Source organism: Cavia porcellus, unplaced genomic scaffold (assembly GCF_034190915.1).
Source record: "Cavia porcellus strain 051 isolate PalLab524CR breed Dunkin Hartley unplaced genomic scaffold, mCavPor4.1 scaffold_27, whole genome shotgun sequence".
In the NCBI taxonomy this organism is placed as follows: domain Eukaryota; kingdom Metazoa; phylum Chordata; class Mammalia; order Rodentia; family Caviidae; genus Cavia; species Cavia porcellus.
In genome coordinates, this window is record NW_026947510.1 from 33,089,524 (window position 1) to 33,113,062 (window position 23,539).

The following is a 23,539-nucleotide window of genomic DNA, read 5'->3' on the forward strand; positions in this document are numbered from 1 at the left end:
TATGTAGCTGGGATTGCATGTGCCATCATATCCAGCACAAGAGTCTTTTTGTTTTGTTCTGTTTTGTGTGTGTGTGTGTGTGTGTGTGTGTGTTTCTTTTTTATCGGTACCGGGGATCGAACTCATGACTGTCTGCTTGCAAGGCAGGCGCTTATGCCACTGAGCTAAATCCCCAGCCCCTTTGCTCTATTTTTGAGACAGTCTATGTAGCCCAAGCTGGTCTTTATCTCACAGTAATCTTCCTGTATCTGCTTCCTGAATGTTGGAATTGCAAATGTACATGTATATACCGAGCTCTTTGTCTTGTTTTTAACCAATTTATCAAAGCTATTTAGATTTTTTTGTTGTTGAAGATTCTATTTCAGGAACCTCAGTGTAATCCTGAATCTAGATCAAACATTTTAGATTTGCACTAACAAGAAAGTTTGTTAGTTTCATCAGAAAATCAGTGCCATCAGAAAATTTACACAAAGAAAATACTGAGGCAGAAGCAGTAATATTGCAGATATAAATTCTATTTTTCATGTGATGATCTTGCCCAAATCCCCAACTTTTAGCATAGCCGTTCTCCAAAACCTCTGCTTTGAGTTGGCCCAATTTCTCGCTTCAGCCTCTCAAATCGCTTCCCTAAAACTTTATCTTTTATCATTTCCATTTGACTAAATTTTTGAAAGTTTATATGTCAGAAACGAGAAGGTAGCCGGTGATATAGCTCAGTAGCACAGCACCTGGCAAGTGTGAGGTCATAAGTTTGATTCTTGGTACCCCCCCTCCCAAAAAAGAAAGGTATTGTTCTAAGTCTGCATTTCAATTCAGTTGAGCATACTTTTTGAGTTCTTGTGTGCTCACCATTAGGTCATTGAGGACTGAGTAAGACTCAGCCTCCATCACCAGGGAATTCACAGACTAATACAGAATGAGATAAACCCCATAACCAATGAATAAAGATGATGACAATACTATAAAATAAACAAGTCATTTCAGGACAGGGAATTCTTCAAAAGAAGGGGGGCTCAGGAGAGGTTTTGGCGAGGAGACAACATCAAAATTGGACCCCCAGTGGTCAAAGTTTTCCCGACTCAAATGTCCTTAGGACAAACATCTGTGGGCATCTAGGTCCTTTTGCCTTTGGTCTTAACTGTTTCATGGCTTCCAGGCTTGGCAGGCGCCACTCCCTCCCTTCCCGCCCCATTGAACCCTCCATCTTTTCCTTCCTTTTATGGGAATTTTTGTGTTTAGCCCCTGAATTTAATTTAGTTGGATCAGACCATAGTCAAATGTCTGTACGTTTGCCCGGAGGCTTTCAACTAATGGGTGTATTCTTTACAGGGAAAAAAAACAGATGTAGAAAGCCAGTTTGCTGTCTCCCATTTCAGCCTCTCTTTGCATTGGACTCCTTTGCCACAGAACATTTCTTTCTAATCTGCTTAACCATTTCTTGTATCTTTACTGATTTTTTTATTATTAAATTTCTGGCTGGTTATGACAATGAACTGGGGAGGCTCAATTACGATTTTCACACACTTTCACAGAACTTTTCTAAAACCTCACATCCTGGGTAACTGAAACGTAGCTTATGAATTGATCCCCTAGTCAGTGCTTTGGCACTGTCTCATTCACGGAAACCTCAGAAACAGGCTCGCGGCTCTAGATAGCATTCGCTCATTTCTGGGCATTGCAGCTAATTTTGACTTGATTCAACTAAATGATAAATACTGTGCCAGAACAGAGCCGACCAAATCACCCTGAGAAAAATGAACCTGCAAACAAGCGGGGAGCTGAGCTAGCAGACAAGGGCCGCAGCGGGTGCCATCAAAAAGTCACCCCAACTACCAGGAAACAAACCCGCTCTCCCAAAGTCCGCACAGCCCGCCAGAGTGGACGCCGGCCCTGCTCCCTCTCGCGGCCCCCCGTGCGTCTGCCCAGGGCCGGCCTTTCCCGGACAGGGCTGTTCCCAGGTCCTGGCCTGCGGCTCCTCCCCGACCCCGGGAGGGCGCCCCCTCCTACCCCGCAGACCCAGCCGGGCCAGCGCATTGAGGTCATTGCTGTCTCTGCCAAAAGACTGGCCCAAGTTCATTTTCCCCAGCTGTCTAAGACTCATGGAAAACATGAGCTTGGCTCCATTCTAGGTCCCGCCTAGCTCTGCTTTGCATCTGCCTTTCCTTTGTTTGTTTGTTTGTTTCTCCCTCACTTCTTGCCCCAGGCTTCTCTTGCCCTGGCTTTCCCGGGCTTGAATCACATCTGTTTCCCCAGCTCTGCCCCTGCCCTGTGGAGCAGAGAGGAAGGCCTGGCGGCTCAGCAGGCAGCGAGGGATCTGCCCTCAGACTGATTCTGGGGCTGGACCAGAACCCAGCTCCCCAAGATGGGACACTTCAGCCTGGCTCCGACGAGCGTGGGCATTCGTTATGTCCATGTCCATTGCTGTCCTTTTCTCCACACTAACCCTTCCTTTCTTCTTTCTTCCCTTCTCTCCACTGCTGTCTCTTTCTTGCTTCCGGTAGCGATGTGTTAATACCAGCAGCTCTCTGCTCCCTGCACTCTTCCCTAATCTACCTCAACCGGGAGGTTCACGATGTAGACACACGTGCTGGCAGGTGACTTGGAAAGCACACACGTCTGCTAAACACTCCTCAGACCTGAGCTTCAAATTCAAGTTCATTTCCTGCAAACCAGCTCTGATGGTCTGACCGCCCTTCAGGAAGTGGAGCAAATACAAAGACTTGGAAATTCCAGGATCAGAGAGTGTTACCTATACATTACATGAGGAAAAATACTGATAGACAGGGAGGCAAGCAGAATGAACTGGTCTCCCGGTTGTCTTTGGGCTTCTTATGAAATTTTGACTTTCAGATTCCAGACTCTAAGATGCATAGCAAAAACAGCCTGACCATAGTCATAGCCTAAATAAAGCCAAAGACAAAGTAAAGCTGGCATGTCTTGGAGGGGCTCCACATTTGAGAGATCTGACTGCCTCAACTTTTTAAAACCCAAAGACAGCCAGCCTTTCTCTAGGATGAACCACACGTGGTATCTGTTTGCTTGGATGTGAAAATACAGAGAATATTCCTGTGGGTAAAATCTAGACTCTGGGTGTGTGGTCAGGAGGCAGGAGCTGGGAATGTATCTCACGGGTAGAATGCTTTCCTAACATGTATGAGACTCTAGCTTCTATCTAGCACAGTAAAAAGAGAAAATGAAAAGAAGTAAAGGAACATGAATTTTTTGGTGTTAAAAAACGAACAGCCAGATATGGTGACATATGCCCACAATGCTAGCATTTAAGAGGTTGAAGCAAGAAGATCACTGAGCGACTGAGACCAGCATGGGCTACATAGTGAAGTCAAGGCAAGCTAGAACTGCATAGTGAGACCCTGACTCAAAAAACAAACAAATAAAAAGTCAGGTGTGGTGGTGCATGTCTATAATCCCAGCACTTGGGAGGCTGAGGCAAGAGGATCACTACAGGTTCAAGGCCAGTCTGGGCTACAAAGGGTTAATTTATGGTCAGCCTGAATTATGTAGTTAGACCCTGACCAGAAAGAAAGAAAGAAAGAAAGACTTCCAGGTGTGATGGCACATCTCTGCAATACCAGAATTCTGGGAACGTGAGGCAAGAAGATTGCAAATCTGAGCCCAGTCTGGGCAGTTTAGACTTAGTGAGAGCCTGTCTCAAAAATTAATAAAGAGGGGCTGGGGATTTAGCTCAGTGGCTTAAGTGCCTGCCTTGTAAGCAGGCAGTCATGAATTCAATCGCTGGTACCGATAAAAATGAAAAAGACAAAAAAAAATTAATAAAGAGCTGGGGTTGCCATTCATTGCAAAGGCTCTATGTTTAATCCCAGTGCCAAAAGAAAATAAAAGAAAAAGGTGGGGAGAAGAAAGAAAGAGATTGAGAAAGGGGACTAGAGGAATGATTCAGATATGAAAGAAGGAGCCAGGCAAGGTGGTATACTCCTCTGATCTCAGAACCTGAGAGGCTGAGGCAGAAGGATCACCACAAGTTCCAGGTCCGCCTGGGATGCCAAGCAAGACACAGTCTCCAAAATAAATAAACAAAGAAAAAAAACCCGGAGAGTGCTTAGGAATGGTGGCAAATGCCTGTAATCCCAGCACTCACAAGGCTAAGGCAGGAGGATCACTGTGAGTTTGAGGCCAACCTGAGCTCCATAGTAAGACCCTGTCTTGCAAAAAAAAAAGGGTAGGAGGAGAAAGTCAGAAACCAACTGATGCCACAGACCACTTAGTTCAGAAGAAACCTAGGGGTGGTAGGGTGGTGGAAGGGTCAGCGGGGCTGATGAGCACGGGAAGAGGCTGGAAGGAAAGGCACATTCCACTGTGGCTCTGCATTCCACTCCTTCCGTGGGCCCCGCAGTGACTCTGCCTTCTGTGCGTCCAGCCTGGCTCCCTCTCCCATCTCACTGCTGCAGAGTAGGCCAAATCCAAATCCTGCCCAGGGCGGGGCTCCGCTCATCACAGTCCAAGCCCAAGTGCAGCAGAGTGCAGAGGACTCCACTCGGTCAGCAGCAGCACAGGACTCAGCAAACAACACAGTGCGGAGAGGGTGAGTCCTGATTAACACCCCAGAGTGAGAGCATGTGTGTGTGTGTGTGTGTGTGTGTGTGTGTGTGTGTGTGCGTGTGTATTTTGCCTCAGATCAGAACAGAGCAGACCCCTGCCCTGATCACCCATGGAATTCAAATGACAGAGACGGCAAGATGAAGTAGACACTGTGAAAAAGACACTGATACATGAAAGAAAGATCAGACATTAAGGAGGAAGAGGCCATCAGGTAGGGCCAAGAAGGAACTGTTTAGAATATGAACGTCTTTCTGAATGCAGGTATGATGATGATACTTCCTGTAATCTCAGCTACTCAGGAGGCTGAGGCAGGAGGATTGCTTGCACCCAGGCTCCTATAAGGAGACAAACCTGAGAAATACAGTGAGACTCTGTCTCAAAAAACAAAATCCTCTAATTCAGTAGTAAAGAGTGACAATAAAGGAAAGTGACAAAAAAACAGAACTGAGGAAGAAATAAATGTTGAATGAAATATAAAAAAGACACAGGGTTTGAGTCTTTAAAAGAAACCACAAAGGCTCCTGGGACAGAGGACAGAGACAGATGGGGCTCCCTGGGTGGGACTCCTGCACCCCTGGGGTCACACTCTGCCCTCTGCCATCTCCCTTAGATGCTGGTCTCGAGGCCCAAGGCGCTGCTGCTTCTCACAGCACTCCTCGTCCCCTCTGGTAAGTCCTCCCATGTATCCACTTTGCCTCAGTCCGTGGACTCCTTGGTCACATGCGTGGGGAGCTGTGTTTAAGAAAGGTGGAGGGACAGAGGTTGGGGATGAGGAGAAATAGGATTGGTACTGAATGCTAGAACAGTGCTAAAGAGAAGTAAAGAACAGGTTTGGCGTCCCAGGAGCCGTGCAGCACCGTGACTACCGATCACCCTTGATTTGGGACCAACGATCCTGAAGGTTGTGACCCTGAGAGGAAGCTGAGACACATGAGGACTCCCAGGGACACGTTTGGGGAAGAGGAGCTGGCGCACAAAGGTGCCTGCACATGGAAAGACCACCTGATAGGAGCCTGGGCCAGATTTGAATCCTGCAGGAAAGCAGTGGGAACATGTGCCCCGAGAAAACACTACAGGTGTTTTCACCTACACACCAGGGGTACACGCCCCGCCCACAAAAGGAAAAACTTAACGGATTTCACAGTGTCTGGCTTGGAGTCTGGCCACTGGGATTAACTTGGACTTTGAAGAAATCCTGCTGATTTTTCCTCCTTTTGCCCTGTGGAGACTGAAAAGCAGTTTGTTTACCTTGTTCAGTCCAGGAGCTATAGGAAAGCTGGGGGGGTCTGGAGGCTGGGCCAAGCTGGGGGGTGGATGCACCCCTCTGTGGGGGAGAGGGGGCGTCCTGGTGAGGACCCCACAGAGTCCAGTGCTGCTCTCAGGAACGTGTCCTTCAGTTACCTTGCACACACCGCCAGCGGTATGAGCACAGTAACTTTGAGCTCAAGGCAGTCAAGACAATGGTAACGTGCAGCCAGTTCTCCTTCACGGTCTGGCTCCTCTCATCACAGGGTCTCTCTGGGTATGGAGCTCTGGTCACTCACACCCACTTTCTTCCTTTGCTGCAGGCTGGACACCCCCGGGCGTCAGTGGTCAGCGAGGAGGTGGGTGAAGCCTTGGCTATGGGCTGTGTTGGGATTCTTATCAGGACAGTAGATGAACTATACAAAATGTATGTGCTGGGATAGAGACCTACATGGTCAAGGCAGGAGAAACAGGATCGACTTCAGCAGTTTCCACAATCCTGTTGTCCCATTGGTAAAACCCTGTCTTGTCTGGGGATGAAACCCAGGGCCTCACACATGCTAGGCAAGGGCTCTGTCACTGAGTGACATCCCAGTGCTTTTTAAAAAAAACATTTGGTGTGCCAGGTGTGCTGGCTCTCATCTATAGTCCCAGCACTCTTAAGAGGCCAAACAAGGAGGATTGCAAATTTCAGTCAAGACTGAGCAATGTATCGACTTAGCAAGGTCATATTGATATAGGGGAATGAAACTCTCGACCTACTGCATGTCCAGTACAAGTTCATGTTCTCTAAAATCGAAGAATGAATTTTAGAAATAATGGAGGTTAAGAGCAGAAATATTTATTGAGAAAAAGAAAGTTTTTGTCTGAGAGAGAGACAGAAGGGGTTCTAAGTGGCTTGCCAAAGATTCTGTCTTTCCCAAGGACTTTTTAAAAAAATTTTTATTTTAAAGAGGGTAAAATTAAACATAACATAACAAAACAAAATAGATCAGAAGAAAACAATCTAAGAGACTGATTTCAAAGCAAGACAAAAGAGATCTTCACTATCATATTGTCTCCTGTTTTCTTCTAAATAGTTTTCCATATCTTCACCAATGAATTCATACAAAACAAAATAGTATAAAACTGATCAGAGCAGGATGATGAAGGCATTTTAGGTCTTCAAAACCAGACAATAGGGTCCAGGGACTTTGATAGAGCAAAATCATGAGATGAGCTGGCTCAAAGGTGGGAAAAATGGGAATTTGCAAGGTGGGCATAAAGTGGGACAGAACTGTGGTCAACCAATAAGATTAACTGCTTAGGTAAAATTGACCAAATTAGGTACAAATGGGGAAGCCAGTCACATAGAAATCGAGCATTCTTTATGGATCAGTGATTCTTCCTATAGAGGATTGGGATGGTGACTCTCCGTTTCTCCAGATTTAACCTCTAAGGATTGTACTTAAGGGTGTGGTTTCGTTGTTTTGAGATCTGGCCCACAGCAAGAGGTGTGTGTCTCATTCAAAGTCATCAAACATCTGGTCCTCGGTGCCGGCTTCTTGGAGGGCCTAGCCCTGATGACTCCCTATATTTTTAAGTAGCTCGGCTACCTGTAACAATACCTCGAAAACACATGGGAATTGTAAAGATGCTGGATTTGATCTCCAGTACTGGGGGTGGGAAACTTTATTCATTCATTCATTTATTTATTTATGCTGGGTGATCACTGAACTGCACTTCTAGGTCTCAGGAAGTACTGTTCTATCCGTGTAACAGTGGAAAAAGTAAAACGCAGAGACAGTAAACAGTCATCTTGGTACTACAGTGAATTTGTGCACAACTGGACAGAACTGGTTGTTTCAGCTCCGGAGAGACCTTTCCCTTCCAAAGAAGGAAACCCCACCCTGCCTGAAGGCTTTCTACATAATCCTACTTTGTCTCTTTACTTCTCCCAGGCTTCAGGAATTAGAGGACTCAGCACAGCAGTATGGAACTCGCTAATGGGTGACAAAAGCATTTAGTGGGTGACAAAAGCATTTAGTGGGTCAGGATTTTTTAAAATGAAAACACAACTAAAACATATATCAGAATGTGTTGTATGTGTTGGACAAAAGCAAAGTATTATTTTTATAAAATTTGTTGCAATTTCATGCATTTGCATGTGGGGCCCAATTATTATTAAGACATTCTAGCTATACAGTTCAAGCTGACCTTGAACTCACTATGAAGCCTATGCTGGCCTTGAATTTGTGGTGTTGTTCCTGCCTCAGCCTCCCAAGTACTGGGATTACAAGCGTGTGTCACTGTGTCCAGTGGACCCAATGTAATATGTATTTATTGCTGCAAGTGTGCTACAGAAGATAAACACGAGCCCAATATGGTGGCCTCTGCCTGTAATCCCAGCAATCTGGGAAGCTAAGGCAGGAGGATCACAAATTCAAGCCCAGCATGAGCAATTTAGTGACTTAGACTCTGTTTTAAAAAATAGAAAGGGAGGTGGCTCAGTGTGAAGGTCCTGAAGTCCTGAATAAACCCAAAAGGATAAAAATGTAGAAATAAAATCGGTTTTTTCTGTTGCTGGTTAAAAAACCTTGACTTTGTGAACCTAGATAAAAGATTTCACCACAAGCAAAACTAAAAATCTGAACTGATTTCTCCAGGTGGGCTAAAAAGACCAGTCCTGTTTTATGAGTTTAGGAGGCTTTTCCAGCAGAAACAGTTTAGCTTATGATGAAAATGGTTCAAGTTTCCTTTACCGAGACCTCTAACTCCTCTCCTGGTGGGAGCTGGGGGAGGGGGGGAAGGCCCTGGTTTATCTGAGAGCGTGCACAAAGCCGGTGCTCCGCGCCGATGTCCAGGCGGGACGCACTTCCCCCGCAGCTCTGCAGCGCTGTGTCCCTGCGTGGTCGCTGGATTGGACCCGCGACGCCTCCAGAACGAAAGGAACTGGGAGGGGTCGAGGTCTTCCTGGGGCTTCACCACTTTTAGTCCCCAGAACGATGCGGGTCAGTGATTTTTCAAATATCCTACAACAGGATTGGAACGGATGTGGATTGCTCTTAGCAAAAGCTGTTCTGGAAGGATCCTGAGTGTTCAAGACAGGGTCAGTGGCAGAGCAGTTAGTGCTTGATCAGACCAGATGTGCAACGCGTGCCAGACCCCGGGTTCCACCCTCAGCACCAAAAAAGAAGAAAAAGTACCTATCTATTCCATCTGGAATTTAGGGAGGGGAAAAATACAAAAAGACGAGACAAGCAGAGGACACTGTGGAATGCTTTACTTGCACCTCTCGGGCAATTACCCATAACTGACACGCCTTTATAAAAATGTTTATTCTCAATAGCCTTAAATCTGAGGTTAGCCAGGGTTTAGCTCAGTGGTTCAAGTGCCTGTCTGGTAAGTCGTGAGTTCGATTCTCGGCACAAAAATAAATAAAATTTTTTAAAAAACTTAAATTTAATTTTAGACGTCGGACAGTTAAAGCAAACTGTGGATTTTCTGACCCCTAGTGGACAAAATGGATTATGACTATAAACTACACTAACTTGAAGATTAGTTGCAAAATGAGTATTTGCTAAATATAGTGTTTAACGCAGGGGTTCAGGTGCTGGTCTGTAATCTCAGCACTGGAGAGGCTGAGGCAGGACGACAACCCCAAGTCTAAGGCCAGCCTGAGCTATGCAGTGAGACCTCTCAACAGAAACAAAACAAAAATTAAACGTTGTTTGTTATAGAGCTGTGGGGGACCGGCGGCGGCTGAAAAGATAAGAAGTATGAAATATAAATGACCTTTATTTTGAGAATGCGGGGAGAGACACCTCCGACTCCCTGGGGCATGGCATATCCACCCCGGTCCGGGATCTCTCCGTGGAACACGTGGAGTGAAGCACATAAGTATCCTCAGTTTGGGGTGGAACCTAAGGGGGCATTAGGGATGCACAGGTAGCCCATTGGTTTTTGTTTGGCACCATAGGTAAATTCCTAGGGGAGGGGGAGATAGGAGCTCCTTGGCTTTACCGGCTACAATGTCCTGTCTGGGCCAAAACTCTTTCAGTTGGACAAGATAGATTGAGGTGTTTTAGGTGTGCATCTTCTCTCTTACACACACAAACACACACACATACACACACACATAACATACGATGAGATGGATGTATTAATTTGATTGTTTGATTGTAGTAATCATGTCATTTTGTGTGTCAATATCAAAACATGTTGTACACCTTAACAAAATACATACATTTTAAAATACACTGAATAGGCTGAGGGTGTAGCTGAGTGGTAAAGAATTTGCCTAGCATGCTCAGTGATCCAGGTTTGATTTCCAGTACTCCATACTGACACACGTATGTGCACAATTAAAATTTAAAATAAATGTAAAAATGAGGTATTAATGCTGCTTTGTTGTTTTTTGAGATGAGGGTCTCAAATATGGTTCAAGCTGACCTTGAATTCATTATGAAGCCCAGGCTGGTCTCGACCTAATGGCATCCCTTCTTCCTCAGCTTCCTGATTACAGGTGTGCACCACCTTGTCTGACTAACGTTGAGTTATTATGTTGTTTTTACTGTGACAATAGTGGGCTGAGGATGTAGGTCAGTGGCAGAACAAGTGCTTAGTGAATATGTGTAAGGTCCTAGGTCCCATTCTTAGCACCTTATATATAAAATTCAGGGTATTTGGAATAAGCAATTTTAATTTTATGCAAGTATCATCTAGAGAACATTGGCCCATTGTAATTATTGCAGACAGGCAAGGAAAAACAGGTGTGGGATCTCACATTTCCCCTTTGAGGGGTACAAGGGTGGAGGGACCAGAGAATTCTCAGAGAATGCTTTCTGATTTCTTTTCAGATGACGTGACTGAAGAAACATTCACAGATGATCCTAGTAAGCTGCCTCTTTGTTTATTTGCTGTCATGGTGGAAACAGAAGGGTTGGGGGTGGTGTTCTCCCAAAGGAAAATAAAGACTGCAAGAACTTTGTTCTAATGTTAGTATATGCGCTGCAGAAGTGAGCACAAGACTGCGAGACCTTGGTGGGCACTGTGAGCTCCTGTCCACCTTAGAGGCCACCGGTGCTGTGAACACGTCTCTTACTGCCTCTCCCATTTCTTCCCAGTCATCTGCATGAAGCAGTTTCTATCCTTCTTGTCTCCTTTTAGATAATCATCCCATTGTCCTCTTCTGTTAGCTGCTTTTCCGACCTACAGTTTTCATTTCTTGTTTTGTGTCTTTGCAGATCTGGTGAATGATCCGTCTACAGATGAAACAGGCAAGTTTTATGGGAGTCCCTTAAAAAAATGACTCGATCTTGTTAATAGTCATAGAGTTTATTCTGGGTCTTGAATTAATTCTGTGATCTTAGTATGGCACAAAGGGACTGCGGGAATGTTGTTCAGTGACAGTGGAATAGGAGGAAAGAGACATCCCGGCGCTCTCAATGTAACAAAGTGAATTCGTAGCTAAAATAAGGCATGGGTAATAAAGGCTTCCAGAACTTAGTTTAACATCAGCAGGGCCAGTGTTCCTCAAAACACCTTGCAGCTAGTGTCAGTGAATTCGATCCCCTTGGACATGGCCCATAGATGCTGCCGTGGCCTTGCCCTTGCCCTGCATCTCCACTCTTGCTTGTCCTCCCCTCCCTTCCCCCTTGCAGTCCAAAGCCCTCCTCACACCTGCTGTTTTGTGCCTTTTCAGTTCTGGCTGATATCGAGCCTTCCACAGATGACCTAGGTGAGTTCAGATCTGGGATACCAGGGCCACTGGGGCCAGTTGGGGTTTTCCCGGAGTCCATTAAAGAAGACAGCACAGCTGCCAAAGCAGCCCAAGTAGGGAGAATTGCAAGTTATCTAGCACATTCATCCAACAGCTCCATTTAAATGAATGGCATTTTAGGCCCCAAACAAACATGACCTGTGCTAGGTGTTTAATATGCACTACACTGAGAAGGGAATTTTCTCTCAGTTTCCAAGACTTGGTGGGCAAAGGCAAGATGGAGATGGCCAAGGAGGTGAGGGTCCTTCAGCCTCAGAGAACAACAGCGAGTTCAAAGATGCAAAAGCAAAATACAGTTGGCACCAGAGGGGAACTGAGATTTTTAAATCGCGATGGACATGGAACAGTGGTAGAAAGAAAGGAAAGGAGGAAGAAAGTTTATTTTTGTTTTTGTTTTTGTACCAGGGATTGAATTTACGACCTTGCACTTGCCAGGCAGGCACTTATTCCGCTGAGCTATTTATGTGTTTATTTTTGTGGTACTGGGGATTGGACCCACGACCCCCTGCATAAGCAAGCACTTTTCCACTGAGCTACACTCAGATTTTTTTTTTAAACAAATAGCTTTTGAAAGGCTGCTACTTAATAGGTTCATAAAGATGAACAAAGCTGAGTTTCTTGGATTCGCTATCTTCATCTAAGAGAGGAGCTAGACGAATGTACAGGCAGCTTGTGTCAGATCCACAACAGGCAAGATAAAGGTGAGCAAAGGGAGCTGTGGACACAGAAGGGGCCCTGGGCAGTGCTCAGGGCTGAGGTGGAAAAGGCTTTGCTGCAGACCAAGCTGCTTCCTGGAAGGTGAGAAGAGAATCAAGAGTAGTGGGAACCAACTTGTAGGTAAAGAAAACAATTTATGCAAAAGGCACCAGGTGGAAATAATGACCAATTAGAATCTGGTCCTGGTGGCTTATGACAGTAATCCAAGCACTCTGGGAGGCTGAGGCAGGAGGATCACAAATTCAAGTGCAGTCTGAGCAACTTAATGATTTGAGACAAAGTTAAAAATAAAAGCAAAAAGCTGAGAATGTAACACGTTTCTGCAAGAGAAGTATCAAATCAGATTGGTATCCAGAAAAAAAATCGCAGGACACCCCCCCAACCTGACCCTCTTGGGTAGCTTGTAAAACTGATTTGAGAAAGATCAATCTAGAACCCAGGAAACCACCAAGGATGCCATGCAGCTTCCCCCTGAAAGACAGCAGCCTAAGGTGAGTAAGGCACGACAACACAGCGGGGAGTGGGCTGTCAAGGTGCCATCCACAGGTGGTTGGTCGTACCATTCCCTGAAGAATAGCCCAGACTGGGGAAGGAAAAGCTATCAGTTTGTGACATCATGAATTTGAAGAATCTTTGAAGCCCGGGATTTAGCTCAGCGACATAAGTGCCTGCCTGACAAATGCAAGATCATGAGTTCAGTCCCCCAGTACCACAAACAAAACAAAACAAACAAACAAAAAAAGAATCTACGGAAACAATTTAATCATGCCACTTGCAGAAGGGGCACTGAGATCAATCACCCTGGAGCTTATGTGTGAGAGCGTGGGCCAGAAACAGGCTTGAAAATGGTCGGTCCTGCCTTGGTCACAGGGCAGATGAAATCACCTAGCGCCCTTCCTGGTACCCCTCTCTGAGCTCTTCTGACATTTTTTTCCCAGACTCTGTAATATACACTCCTTGGCCAGCTCTCCATTCTGTGGACTAAACCCATATTAAACTTGCCCCTAAGGTCGTGTTCTGCTAAGGACATGACCCCTCCCTACACTTTTAGCAAAGATCCCATGATGATGCTAAGCTGTGGTAGCACATGCCTGTAATCCCAGCACTCAGGAGGCTGAGGCAGGAGATTCCTCAAGTTTGAGACCAGCTTGGACTACAAAGTGAGTTTAAGGCCAGCCAGAACTACATAGTGAGAGACCCTGTCTCAAAAAGACACTCACACATACAAAACAAAACAAAACAAAAAACAAAGCCCAAATAAAACAACATCCCATGATAATGCATCTGGACCACAGGAAGACGTTTTCTTCATAAGGAGGACCTTCTGCTTTCTATGATGTCTTCTGCTGAGTGCTCTGCTGAGGCTCTTTGGGGCATGCAGCTCTTTGCTTGGTCTTTCTACTAAATTAGCTTATTGCTGGGCATGGTGGCATACATGTGTAGTCCTAGCTACTTAGCAGGCTGAGGCAAAAGGATCCCTTGTGCCCACAGGTTGGAGGTCACCCTGGGCAACACATGAAACACTTTCTCTAAAATTAAAAAAAAATTTTTCTTTTTCTTGGTATTAGGGATTGAGCCCAGGGCCTTTGCTCTGAGCAATATTCCTAATCCGTCTCCCTCTTTCTGTCTTTCTTTCTTTCTTTCTTTCTTTCTTCCTTCCTTCCTTCCTTTCTTTTTTCCTTTCTTCTTTCTTTCTTTCTTTCTTTCTTTCTTTCTTTCTTTCTTTCTTTCTTTCTTTCTTTCTTTCTTTCTTTCTTTCTTTTCTCATACTTTATTTTCATTCAGAGTCTCACTAAGCCACCAAGTCCTGGCCAGGGTGGATGTGAACTTGCAGTCCTCCCATCTGAGCCTCCCAGGGTGCTGGAACCTCAGGTGTGTGCACCACACTCCACTTTTGCTTTTTTTTTTCTTATGAAAACTACGAAGATTTACACAATGAATTTTTTCATTGTGAAACAGGGAAAAGGCAAAATTCCATCCTAACACAGCAGTCTCTTCAGTTATGTGGATCCAATCAGCCCCATAGAGGTTTTTAGACTCTGTTGAGAGTTATTAACTCATTCCTTCCCTATTCATGACTAGCCCAAAGGGATCCCAAATGAGACAACCTCACAGTTACAGATGGTGACTTCTATAATTGGTACTAACTAAATAAAATTTTGCTTTCCAGCTTTGACCAGTGATAAAAATGCCAGTGCAGGTATGGTTACTTTTTTCATGTCTTGTGCTTAGGCTTTTCTTTGTTTCTGTGGACCCCTTACCTCCTGATTCTTTCTTTTTTTTTTTTTTTTTGTATCAAGGATCAAATTCAGGACTTTGCACTTGCCAGGCAAGTGTTTAAGTGGCCGAGCTCAACCCCCAGCCACCTCCTGATTCTTTAGACAGCGCTTTGTTCACCATCTGGCTTATTTCTAATTCTTCCTCACAGAGCGTTTTTAGTGCTCTTCCCTCCCCACCCTCAGTCTTGTTTATTTGCCTGTTTCAGATGAGCCCTGCCCTAAAAGTCACTGGGGAAAGAGGAGACCATGGTGAATGATCCCCAAACCTTCTTTTTCTCCTACCTCTGAACTTTATTAAGTGGATAATAGACTGTAAATAAAATCAGTTTGATGGCAGAGACTCATGTTACCCTAAACATTACAGGTATAAGATATATACCCTATATATACAGATACAAGACGCACTGATCATTCTGATCTGCAGCTGGGGTGGAAACAGCTGGAAGAGCACAGAGAGGCCTGCCAGGAACGCTCATTCTCCAGAATGAGATCATCAGTCTTTCGGTTTAATATTTCCGACTGCACCTGAATAATCTTAGAAAGCCTTTTTTCCTAGAAGAGCGCATAGAGATTATTTTATGCTCTTCTGCTTGAAGGTAGGGAAGCACCTAAATTTCATCTGAGTCAGTTTCTTCTTCTGCTGCTTTTGGTGAGCGGGGAGCACACGCCCCCGGCTGTGTGGCCCTCTGTGGTGACTGCTGGGTGTTTCTCCCCCTCTAGCTCCTTTCCCCCAGCCTCTAAGCCTCTGTTTCTGCTGCCCGATTTTGATCTCCCTGTGTTTTGTGCTGGGCTCCCGCAGAGTGCCGATGAAAAATTCGCTTGCACAAGACTGTACTCCGTGCACCGGCCAGTCAGACAGTGTGTCCACGAGGTCTGCTTCACTAGGTGAGGGCCAATGACCTGGGAGGGCCTTCCCTATTGGGTAGTATTTTCCTGTCAGTATCCACTTAGTGTGTGCTCACCATGGAATTACACTTATTATTTCTATTATTATTTTGAGGTCCCAAAGATTGAATCCACACTGAGCTATATCCCCAAGCACCCACTTCATTTTCAGACAAGGTCTTGCCAGGTCTTTAAGTCTTTAATCAAACTCATGATTCTCCTGTCTCAACATCCCATAGTACCTAGCACTGTAGACACCAGGCTGAAACTGCAATCTTTGATGGGCAGAAGATTTTAGCATAATCCCGCTAGCGGTTCCTCAAGGTTCTGGCTAGCAGCTGGAATCTGGGTGAGGGACACAGAACTGCCTGATAGATGCTAGCAGGCTGTGAAGGTGGGGCTGGAGGAGAGAAGGTCAGGAGGGAACACTGACATTCTGATTTAATACCTGAGGGAAAGAGGCTGAGGCAAAATCCTGGTCGCAAAAGTAGAAAAGAACAGAAAGGAACATTCAGCTTGACACCAAGCAGTATGGGCAAGGTGTCACTAAGAACTGTGTGTAACACATTCCGTCTCCTCCGCTGCGTAGAAAAGGAAGATAGAAGTCTGAAAGGCTTAGGGACATCAGATAGGGATGGGTGGGGAACACGTGAGTTGAAGAGACATCCTAGGCCTAGGCTAGTTCTCCCTCTCATGGCTTTTTCTGTCTCCTTCTCACCGTGACTTTGGGATGGCGGCAGTGTACGGCGCACGTACATCATCAACAATGAGATCTGCTCCCGGCTTGTCTGCAAGGAGCACGAGGCCATGAAAGGTGAGATGGTGTCTGAGTGTATGAGGGAAACAACAGATTCGGGGATGGTAAACAAGGCCATGGCGCTGTTGCATCTCAGGTCTGGTTTTGGAGGCGCTTCGGTTTTACGAACTCCCATCAGCCGCTGCAGGAAGCAGCCTCTAAAACAAGGCCAGGATTGTGTTTCATGTGCACACATACCCCTAACAAAACTGCTGGACCCTGGACGCCTTTCATGTGAGATGGAGCCCTGTGCTTCTATACAATTTTCTAAAGCTCCTGTTGCTTTAAATCCCCCAGGAAAAGGACCCACACACACATTCCCCCTACCAGTGCATTTGGAGATGGTAAGGTTTGGATAAGGTCTACAAAACATACACTGTGGATGGGGCATTTAGAAATCAACTACCTTATAAACAGCTTACCAATGCCAGGAAGCATGTATGTTGCTTTCTGTGAAACTGCCGAGGTAGAAAGACTTTGTAAGAACACTTTACAAGGGTCCTAAGTGTGGTTATAGACCATGCGTGGTGGGAACAAACATTTCTCACCTCACCCCACGGTGGACAGCCCCGAAGCCGGGCTGCGGTCGGGCACAAGGCCACAGACACAGCCCCTTCTGACTCAGCAGCTGCTTGGTTCTGAGCTACTGAGTAAGAGCTGGACTCACCTTCGCTGGAGAAAACTTGCTGCTGGCCCCTGGTGATTTGTGCAAGCCACCTGCTAGGGAACCACCTCGGGCCAGAAGACGAGTGTTTGGGACAATAGACACTTTCAGGTGTCTCGAGGGACTTGCTAAAGTTAGCCATTTGCACACAGTAAACACCAAAGGGACATGGAATGACTGGACCCTGTTTTCCACTTAGCAGGTCCATGACTAGCAGAATGGGGAGCTGGGTAGAAAGGAAACTACCGTTCCCTGACCACCTGCACTAGGCACCTGGCGCACATCAGTACTCACAGATACACTGTGGAGGTGGGCATTTTCATGCTTATTTTAGGAAAGGGATGCTGAAGTGCATAGAAGGAAAGGAACTTTCTAGTAAGTGGTAAGTGACTAGTAAGTGGCAGAGCTGAGGTCTTACCCAGATCTTGTTCTCTTCAATGTAGTCTTTTCTTCCCCTTCCAATGAGAGCCCTCCCTTGTCTCCTATATCATCCCCCCAACCTGATACCTGCTTCCCCTGCAGATGAGCTGTGCCGGCAGAGGGCAGGTCTGCCCCCAAGGCGACTCCGTCGCTCCAGCTACTTCCGACTTCCTCTCTGTGACAATGCGGATTCGCAGTGACCTCTGGAGTGTGATCATCAAGGAAGAAGAAAGCCAGAACTGGGAATTCTGCTTCTCCATCTGCCGTCAGTTAATCCGGAGACATCAATGTTTCCTAAATCAGTCTTCCTATAGTGTCTAGCTGTTGCCTCTAAATTTTCAGAGTCTGATGACATTTATCTCAGTTTTCAGTACTTTTTTTTTGTGGTACTGGGGATTGAACTCTCCACCTCACACTTGCCAGGCAGGCGCTTATGCAGCTGAGCTAAATCTCCAGCCCTAATTTTCAGTACTTTAAATGTTATTGTTACATAGCTTTGCTGCTTCCCAAAATCAATCATAGGCATAGTGGATACATGATGACCTCCTGGCTGATGGAGAAACATTCTGCATACTGTTTTCAGAAGAGAATTTTATAGATATATATATATATATAAAATGGTGCTAAGAATTGAACCCAAGACCTCACGAATGCTAGGCAAGAGCTCTAGGACTGAGCTAAAGCCCCGGCCTTTTAGGTTAATAATCTTAACCATTAAATGTGTTGGACAGAGATCTTAGGTGGAAGTGCTATTCTTGCCTATTTTGGCTGGCCATAGAGCTTCACCTATTTTGCATTTCTGGCTCCTAGGTCAACCTCCCATCATTCCTCCATATTCATTTTAAATGTTTAGCTTTGATTGTCCTAACTTTTGCCTGGTAGGTCTTTTTTAGGAGAGGGAAGATGGTAATTTTTGTGGTCCTAGGAGACTGTCCAACACAGCCAAGGATTTTATAATCTTACATAAATACATGAAGACTTAGGATGGCGCTCTGTGGGGCTGGGGATTTAGCTCAGCGGCAAAAGCGCCTGTCTTGCAAGCAGGCAGTCGTGAGTTCGATCCCCAGTACTGATAAAAAGGAAAAAGACAATAAATAAATAAATAAATGAAGGATCGCACTCTGCCACACTTCGAGGCTGGGCTAAAGAGAGAGGCCAATGCTGGTTATAGAACTTGCACTCTTAATTCCAGTTTGTCATGCCTTTGTCCCATCAAGAAGTGGGATAGGGAGTGAAGCCTGGTTTTCTGATTCATGTATTATTCATTACTATCATTATTATTATTATCATGTATTATTAGTATTCACGTGCTGCGGGTGGCCTCCTCCACCAAGCAAGTTAAACTTCTTTTGAGACTGCACCCATGTTTCTGACTTCCTTCAAACTGTGCTTGTTCCCCATCACCACTTCCCCCGTGCACAGGTACAGCTTCCTGTGCCAGTGCCTTCTAGAATATTCTGACTGGGTCCTAAGAAGGGAGGATGGATCCAAACTTCAATATGCAAGCAGAAAACTTATCTAATGTTTAAAATGAAAGAGGAAAAAAGTCACTTACCTTGGCTCTCTCAGTAACCATGAAGCCTCAGGTAGAGCTGTATTTTTCTGATGAGCCTTGGTTTAATTTCCTCATATTTTGTTTTAAGGGTTTCATTCTATGAATCTCTGGGTTTGGATGCACTGGAGCCTACATATGCTGTCACCAACCACATTCACAGCAAGCCTGCATGCTTGCTTTGCCCTAGGTATGGACAGCAGTCCAGCAACGCAGCCAGTGCAGTCCTGGGGTTGAACCCAGGGCCTCCTGCATGCTACACACTCTGCTGCTGAGCTACTTTCCCTGCCACCAAAATCCCATTTTAATAAATGACAAGCATTTACCATGAACTCTTCCTTCTGAATAATAAAAACTTTCCGTAAAAGCCAGTGGAATTCACATGGGAACTAGGAGACAAAGGTTACATGTGACAGTGGGGGTTGGATTCCTCTCTGTAGCTGAAAAAACTAGTGAAATGAGGCTCAGATTCTTTGTTTCTTTCTTTCTTTCTTTTTTTTTTTTTTTTTTTTTTTTTTTTTGTGTGTGTTTTTCATTTTTATCGGTACCAGGGATCGAACTCACAACCACCTGCTTGCAAGGCAGGTACTTAGGCCGTTGAGCTAAATTTCCAGCCCCCTCTTTTTTTCTTTTATGGTACTGGCAATTGAATGAAGGCAAGGACCTTACCAAGGATTTGCATCCTCAGCCCTTTTTAATTTAATTTTATTTTTTGAGATAGGATGTCATTAAATTACCCAGGCTGGCCTCTAACTTTCAGTCCTCCTGCCTCAGCCTGCCAAGTAGTAGGAATTGTAGGTATGTGGCAGGACACCTGGCAATGACTGGATACTTGCTGTTGAACAATTTACAGCCTGGAGCAATAGCTCAGAGATAGAGCACTTGTCTAGCATGAGCAATGCCCTGGTTTTGAAACCCAGTATGGCAAAAAAAGGGAAGAAATAATTCAGTTTAATGAGATTTGCACGACTGATAAAAGAGAAAAACTCTCTGCTCCACGTAGTATCTAGAATTAAATATATTCATACACAAATATATTAAATGGATATTATAGCTTCTACTGAGAGACACCATGGGCACAGATCTTCTAAGAATTATCTTAAGAGTGTTCAAAATGCTCCAAATTTGAAGTAATAAGGAGATGGAAACATTAATTTACCTGAATTGAACAGTGCCTATTGTATACATGTATTGAAATCTGTACACGTACTTCATAAATATATACAATGATTACATGTTAATAAAAATGTAAACAAAGTGTTTAATAAAGTGTTTAATGTGATGGAAATATTAACTGCCCCGATATGGTCATAGCATGATATGGACATGTATTTAATTAGTACACCATATGCCATACATCTGTATATATATATATCTTTTTTTTTTGGTACCAAGGATTAAACTCATGATCTTGTGCTTGCCAGGCAGGTGCTTCTGCTACTGAGCTATATCCCTGGCCCCTGTATACTTAATGTAATAATCAACAACTAAAAACTCAATGCCAATGTTTATTTTAGGAAACATTTAAAAAGTCATTTGTGCTTGGAAGCTGGGAAAACACAAAAAAGAAAAAACAAAGTTCTCCTGAACTTGACCTTCCGACTGCCTGTTGAAGAAGACAGGCAGCAGGCAGCTCTTCAACCACAATACATATCACAAATTAAACATTTTAAAATGAATTTTTATCTAATTTCCTTTTCAGAATACACTGACTTTTGGTCTGGTTATTGCTTTCTTTTTTCTATGTTAACAAAAAAGACCTGCGGGGTTGGGGATTTAGCTCAGCGGCATAAGCACCTGCCTTGCAAGCGGACAGTCGTGAGTTCGATTCCCGGTACCGATAAAAAGGAAAAAGACAAAACAAAAAAACAAAAAAGACTTGCATTCATGCTCTTTTTTTTTAATACCAGGAATGGAATTTGGGACCTTGCACTTGTTAGGCCAGCGCTGTGTCTCTGACCTATGCTGTCAGCCCAATTTATGTTCTTTTAACCCACTTTTATCTCAGTGTCTTTGTTCTGCTCTCTCCTGTTCCACCCTTCACAACTCTATTGCTGCCCCTCCAACAGCTCCAATTTATTTCCCCTCCTCCAGATATGGGCCTCTTCTTTTCTGACCCTTTCAAATCTGCCAGTCTTGCTAGGTGGAGTTTCATGAAGTACAGTTACTTTTCTTTCGCTTGTCTGAATTCCTGTGTTCTGCCATTTCTCATTTTCTGATGTTCTCCACACTTTTTTGTTGTTGTTGTTGGTGGTGTTGCTAATTGGACCCAGGGCCTCACTCTAGTTAAGCAAGCACTCTCCCCTGAGGTACCTCCTCAGGCCTGGAATTTGTATATTAAGGGAAATTAATTATGTTCCATTAAACAACAGATCTTCAGTGTTGGAACGAAAGGGTCTGGTAAACATATCCACAAGGGATTGAACGCTTTACTGACCTCCTGTGCAGGCAACAGCCCCATCTGCCTACGGAGAAGGCTGGCACTTAACTTTCTCCTCTCAAACTGAACTGACTCCACTGTGAGCCTGACTTTACCCACGTTTCATCCCTGTGACTCAAGAAAACTCTCCGTTCTCCTGGAACGAGCAAGCTGGAAGTTCAAGTGTGCGGAGCTGTGCTCACCAGAGCTCACACTTTCCCTTAGTTTCATTCTGACTCAGTGTGGATGGTGCAAACACCAGCTGGTTTCTCACCTCTGGCTCCTACTCCGGTGACATCAAGCAGTGGGCTAGTGGCTGCTGACCGCAAGCTCCTCACAGCTTCAGAGTGTTTGAGGCAAAAGTGAAATGTTTAACCAAATACTGCACATCTGGTCAGAAAGCGAGGTGACCGCGCACTCCGAGGTTCCTCCTCCTTTGGTCCCTCTCCTGCGGAGAACTCAAGAGAGAGGACGGTGGACGACGACAGGCAGCATCCAGGGCAGGAAGACGGGGCTCTCCGGTTCCTAACTCCAAGTGCATTTGGGAAGTGTGGGGGGAGGGTCCTGAGAGATGGGAAACTTAGGATGGAAGGGAGGAGCCGGGAGCACAGCAGGAGGAGGCGGATGTCCTTAGGTTTTGTCAGCTCCAAGGAGGGTTTGGTTAAAAACTTGATGCTTGCTGCCATTCAGCGTTCTTGGTGGCTGAGCATTTTCACTATCAAGCAGCAGGGAAAGTGTCAGGTCAGGTTCTCTGTGGGAGAGACAAACGGGAGCCACAGTGTTTTCTCTTTCTTGCCTTTTTTTTTTTTTTTTTTTTTTTTTAACAAAACCAGTCAAGCAGCACCAGAAGCATCAAGCAGTGAGACAACTACTGGGCAGAACCCGCGACGGAAAAAGCAAATGTTTTTATGAATAGACACGCAGAGCCCACAGCTTCCTGTTAACAAATTGAGCTTCCTTTTACCTCAAGCTTCTCACGTTTTTTTTTTTTTTTTTTTTTTTTTATAAAGTAGTTGATAATGATTTTGTGTTTTTTCAACTTGACCAATCAGTTTGAGGAAGGTTCTAGTTTTTTCCTAGCTTCAGGTCCTGCAGTTCTTTTCTTCTCCCTTTTGCTTTCTTCTGTGCATTTAACCAATTGTAAATTTGTACTGTACAGCATTGTGGGAGAGCATGATTAAATTCAGGTAAAAATGTATGATCAAAAGTCAGGATGCCCGCATAAAATTCTGTGAGATTCACCCCACCAGTGTAATGGATGAGCTTGAACAAATACAAGGAAATTCTTTCTCTTCTCTTCCTCTTTCTGTTCTCCCTTCCCTTCCCCTCCCTTCCCCTCCCGTCCTCTCCTTTCCTCTCCCTTCTCTTTCCCCGAGCCCCCACGTTAGGTGTTGAACCAGCCAGCCCAGTGTTCTACCTCTAGATACATCCCCAGCCCAGGAAGTGCTTTTACTTATTATTTTTATTTTTCAAATCCATTTTATTTCAAGGAGAGAAAAAGAAGAAAAAAAGCTAAATAAAATTTCAAAACACATCAATTAAGGGGCAACAATGCTACTTACGTTGTGCACTGTCATCCCCAAAAGGAAGTGCTTTTATTTTTAATTTTTTTTTTTTTTTACCAGTACCAGGGATCAAACTCATGACTGCCTGCTCACAAGGCAGGTGCTGATGCCACTGAGCTAAATTCGCAGCCCCAAGGAAGTGCTTTTAATGGAAAATAACCTGAATTGTACTTCAGGGCTTGATGAGTGTTAAGGTATCCCTAGCTGGAAAAGGCAGTTCTACAAATAACATTGTTTCTAGGATGCTCTGCTTTCTCTAGGAACTAGGCCTTATCCCCTTCAGAATGATGTCTCCCAAGCCCTGGATTTCTGCCATTCCTTACGTTATTACCTTAGCACACAAAAATGGAATACGGAGTTTGGTCTTTGGAACATGCCTGCCCATAAAGAGAAAGAAAGTCCTGGGAACATCGCATGGCATTGAAAGACCTCTCAACTTACACCCATGCACACACACCCACTTCCTAACAGAATATGAAGTCACCTACTCATAGGGTTTTGGGGCTGGGAGAGTTTGGAGGTTGTCTGGGCCAGTAGTGACCTCATGCTTTGGAATGGTGAGAATGTCAGTCCCAGCAGAATGGAGAGCTGTGCTAAAGAGTTACTGAGACAGCTCTGGAGGATTAAATTGGGCTCTGCAGTTTTACACCTCACTCAG

General features: G+C 44.8%; 1 protein-coding gene across 1 annotated transcript; it reads left to right on the forward strand.

Annotated features, from left to right (window-relative positions):
- Positions 1-4,303: 4,303 nt before the first annotated feature.
- Positions 4,304-20,185, forward strand: LOC100729361 (microfibrillar-associated protein 5). Its single transcript, XM_063238160.1, has 10 exons — positions 4,304-4,561; positions 5,189-5,246; positions 6,147-6,182; positions 10,662-10,697; positions 11,049-11,081; positions 11,507-11,542; positions 14,472-14,501; positions 14,787-15,465; positions 16,206-16,279; positions 17,448-20,185. Exons 2-8 carry the CDS (start codon positions 5,189-5,191, stop codon positions 14,831-14,833), a joined length of 276 nt encoding a protein of 91 aa, XP_063094230.1. The 5' UTR covers positions 4,304-4,561; the 3' UTR covers positions 14,834-15,465; positions 16,206-16,279; positions 17,448-20,185.
- The last annotated feature ends 3,354 nt before the right edge of the window (positions 20,186-23,539 follow it).

Bases quoted from the DNA above. Each gene is read 5' to 3' on its own strand.
- LOC100729361 (XM_063238160.1), top strand. From the start codon at position 5,189: ATGCTGGTCTCGAGGCCCAAGGCGCTGCTGCTTCTCACAGCACTCCTC. The intron at 6,183-10,661 runs GTGGGTGAAGCC...ATTTCTTTTCAG, and splicing joins CGTCAGTGGTCAGCGAGGAG to ATGACGTGACTGAAGAAACA. The intron at 11,082-11,506 runs GCAAGTTTTATG...GTGCCTTTTCAG, and splicing joins TCCGTCTACAGATGAAACAG to TTCTGGCTGATATCGAGCCT.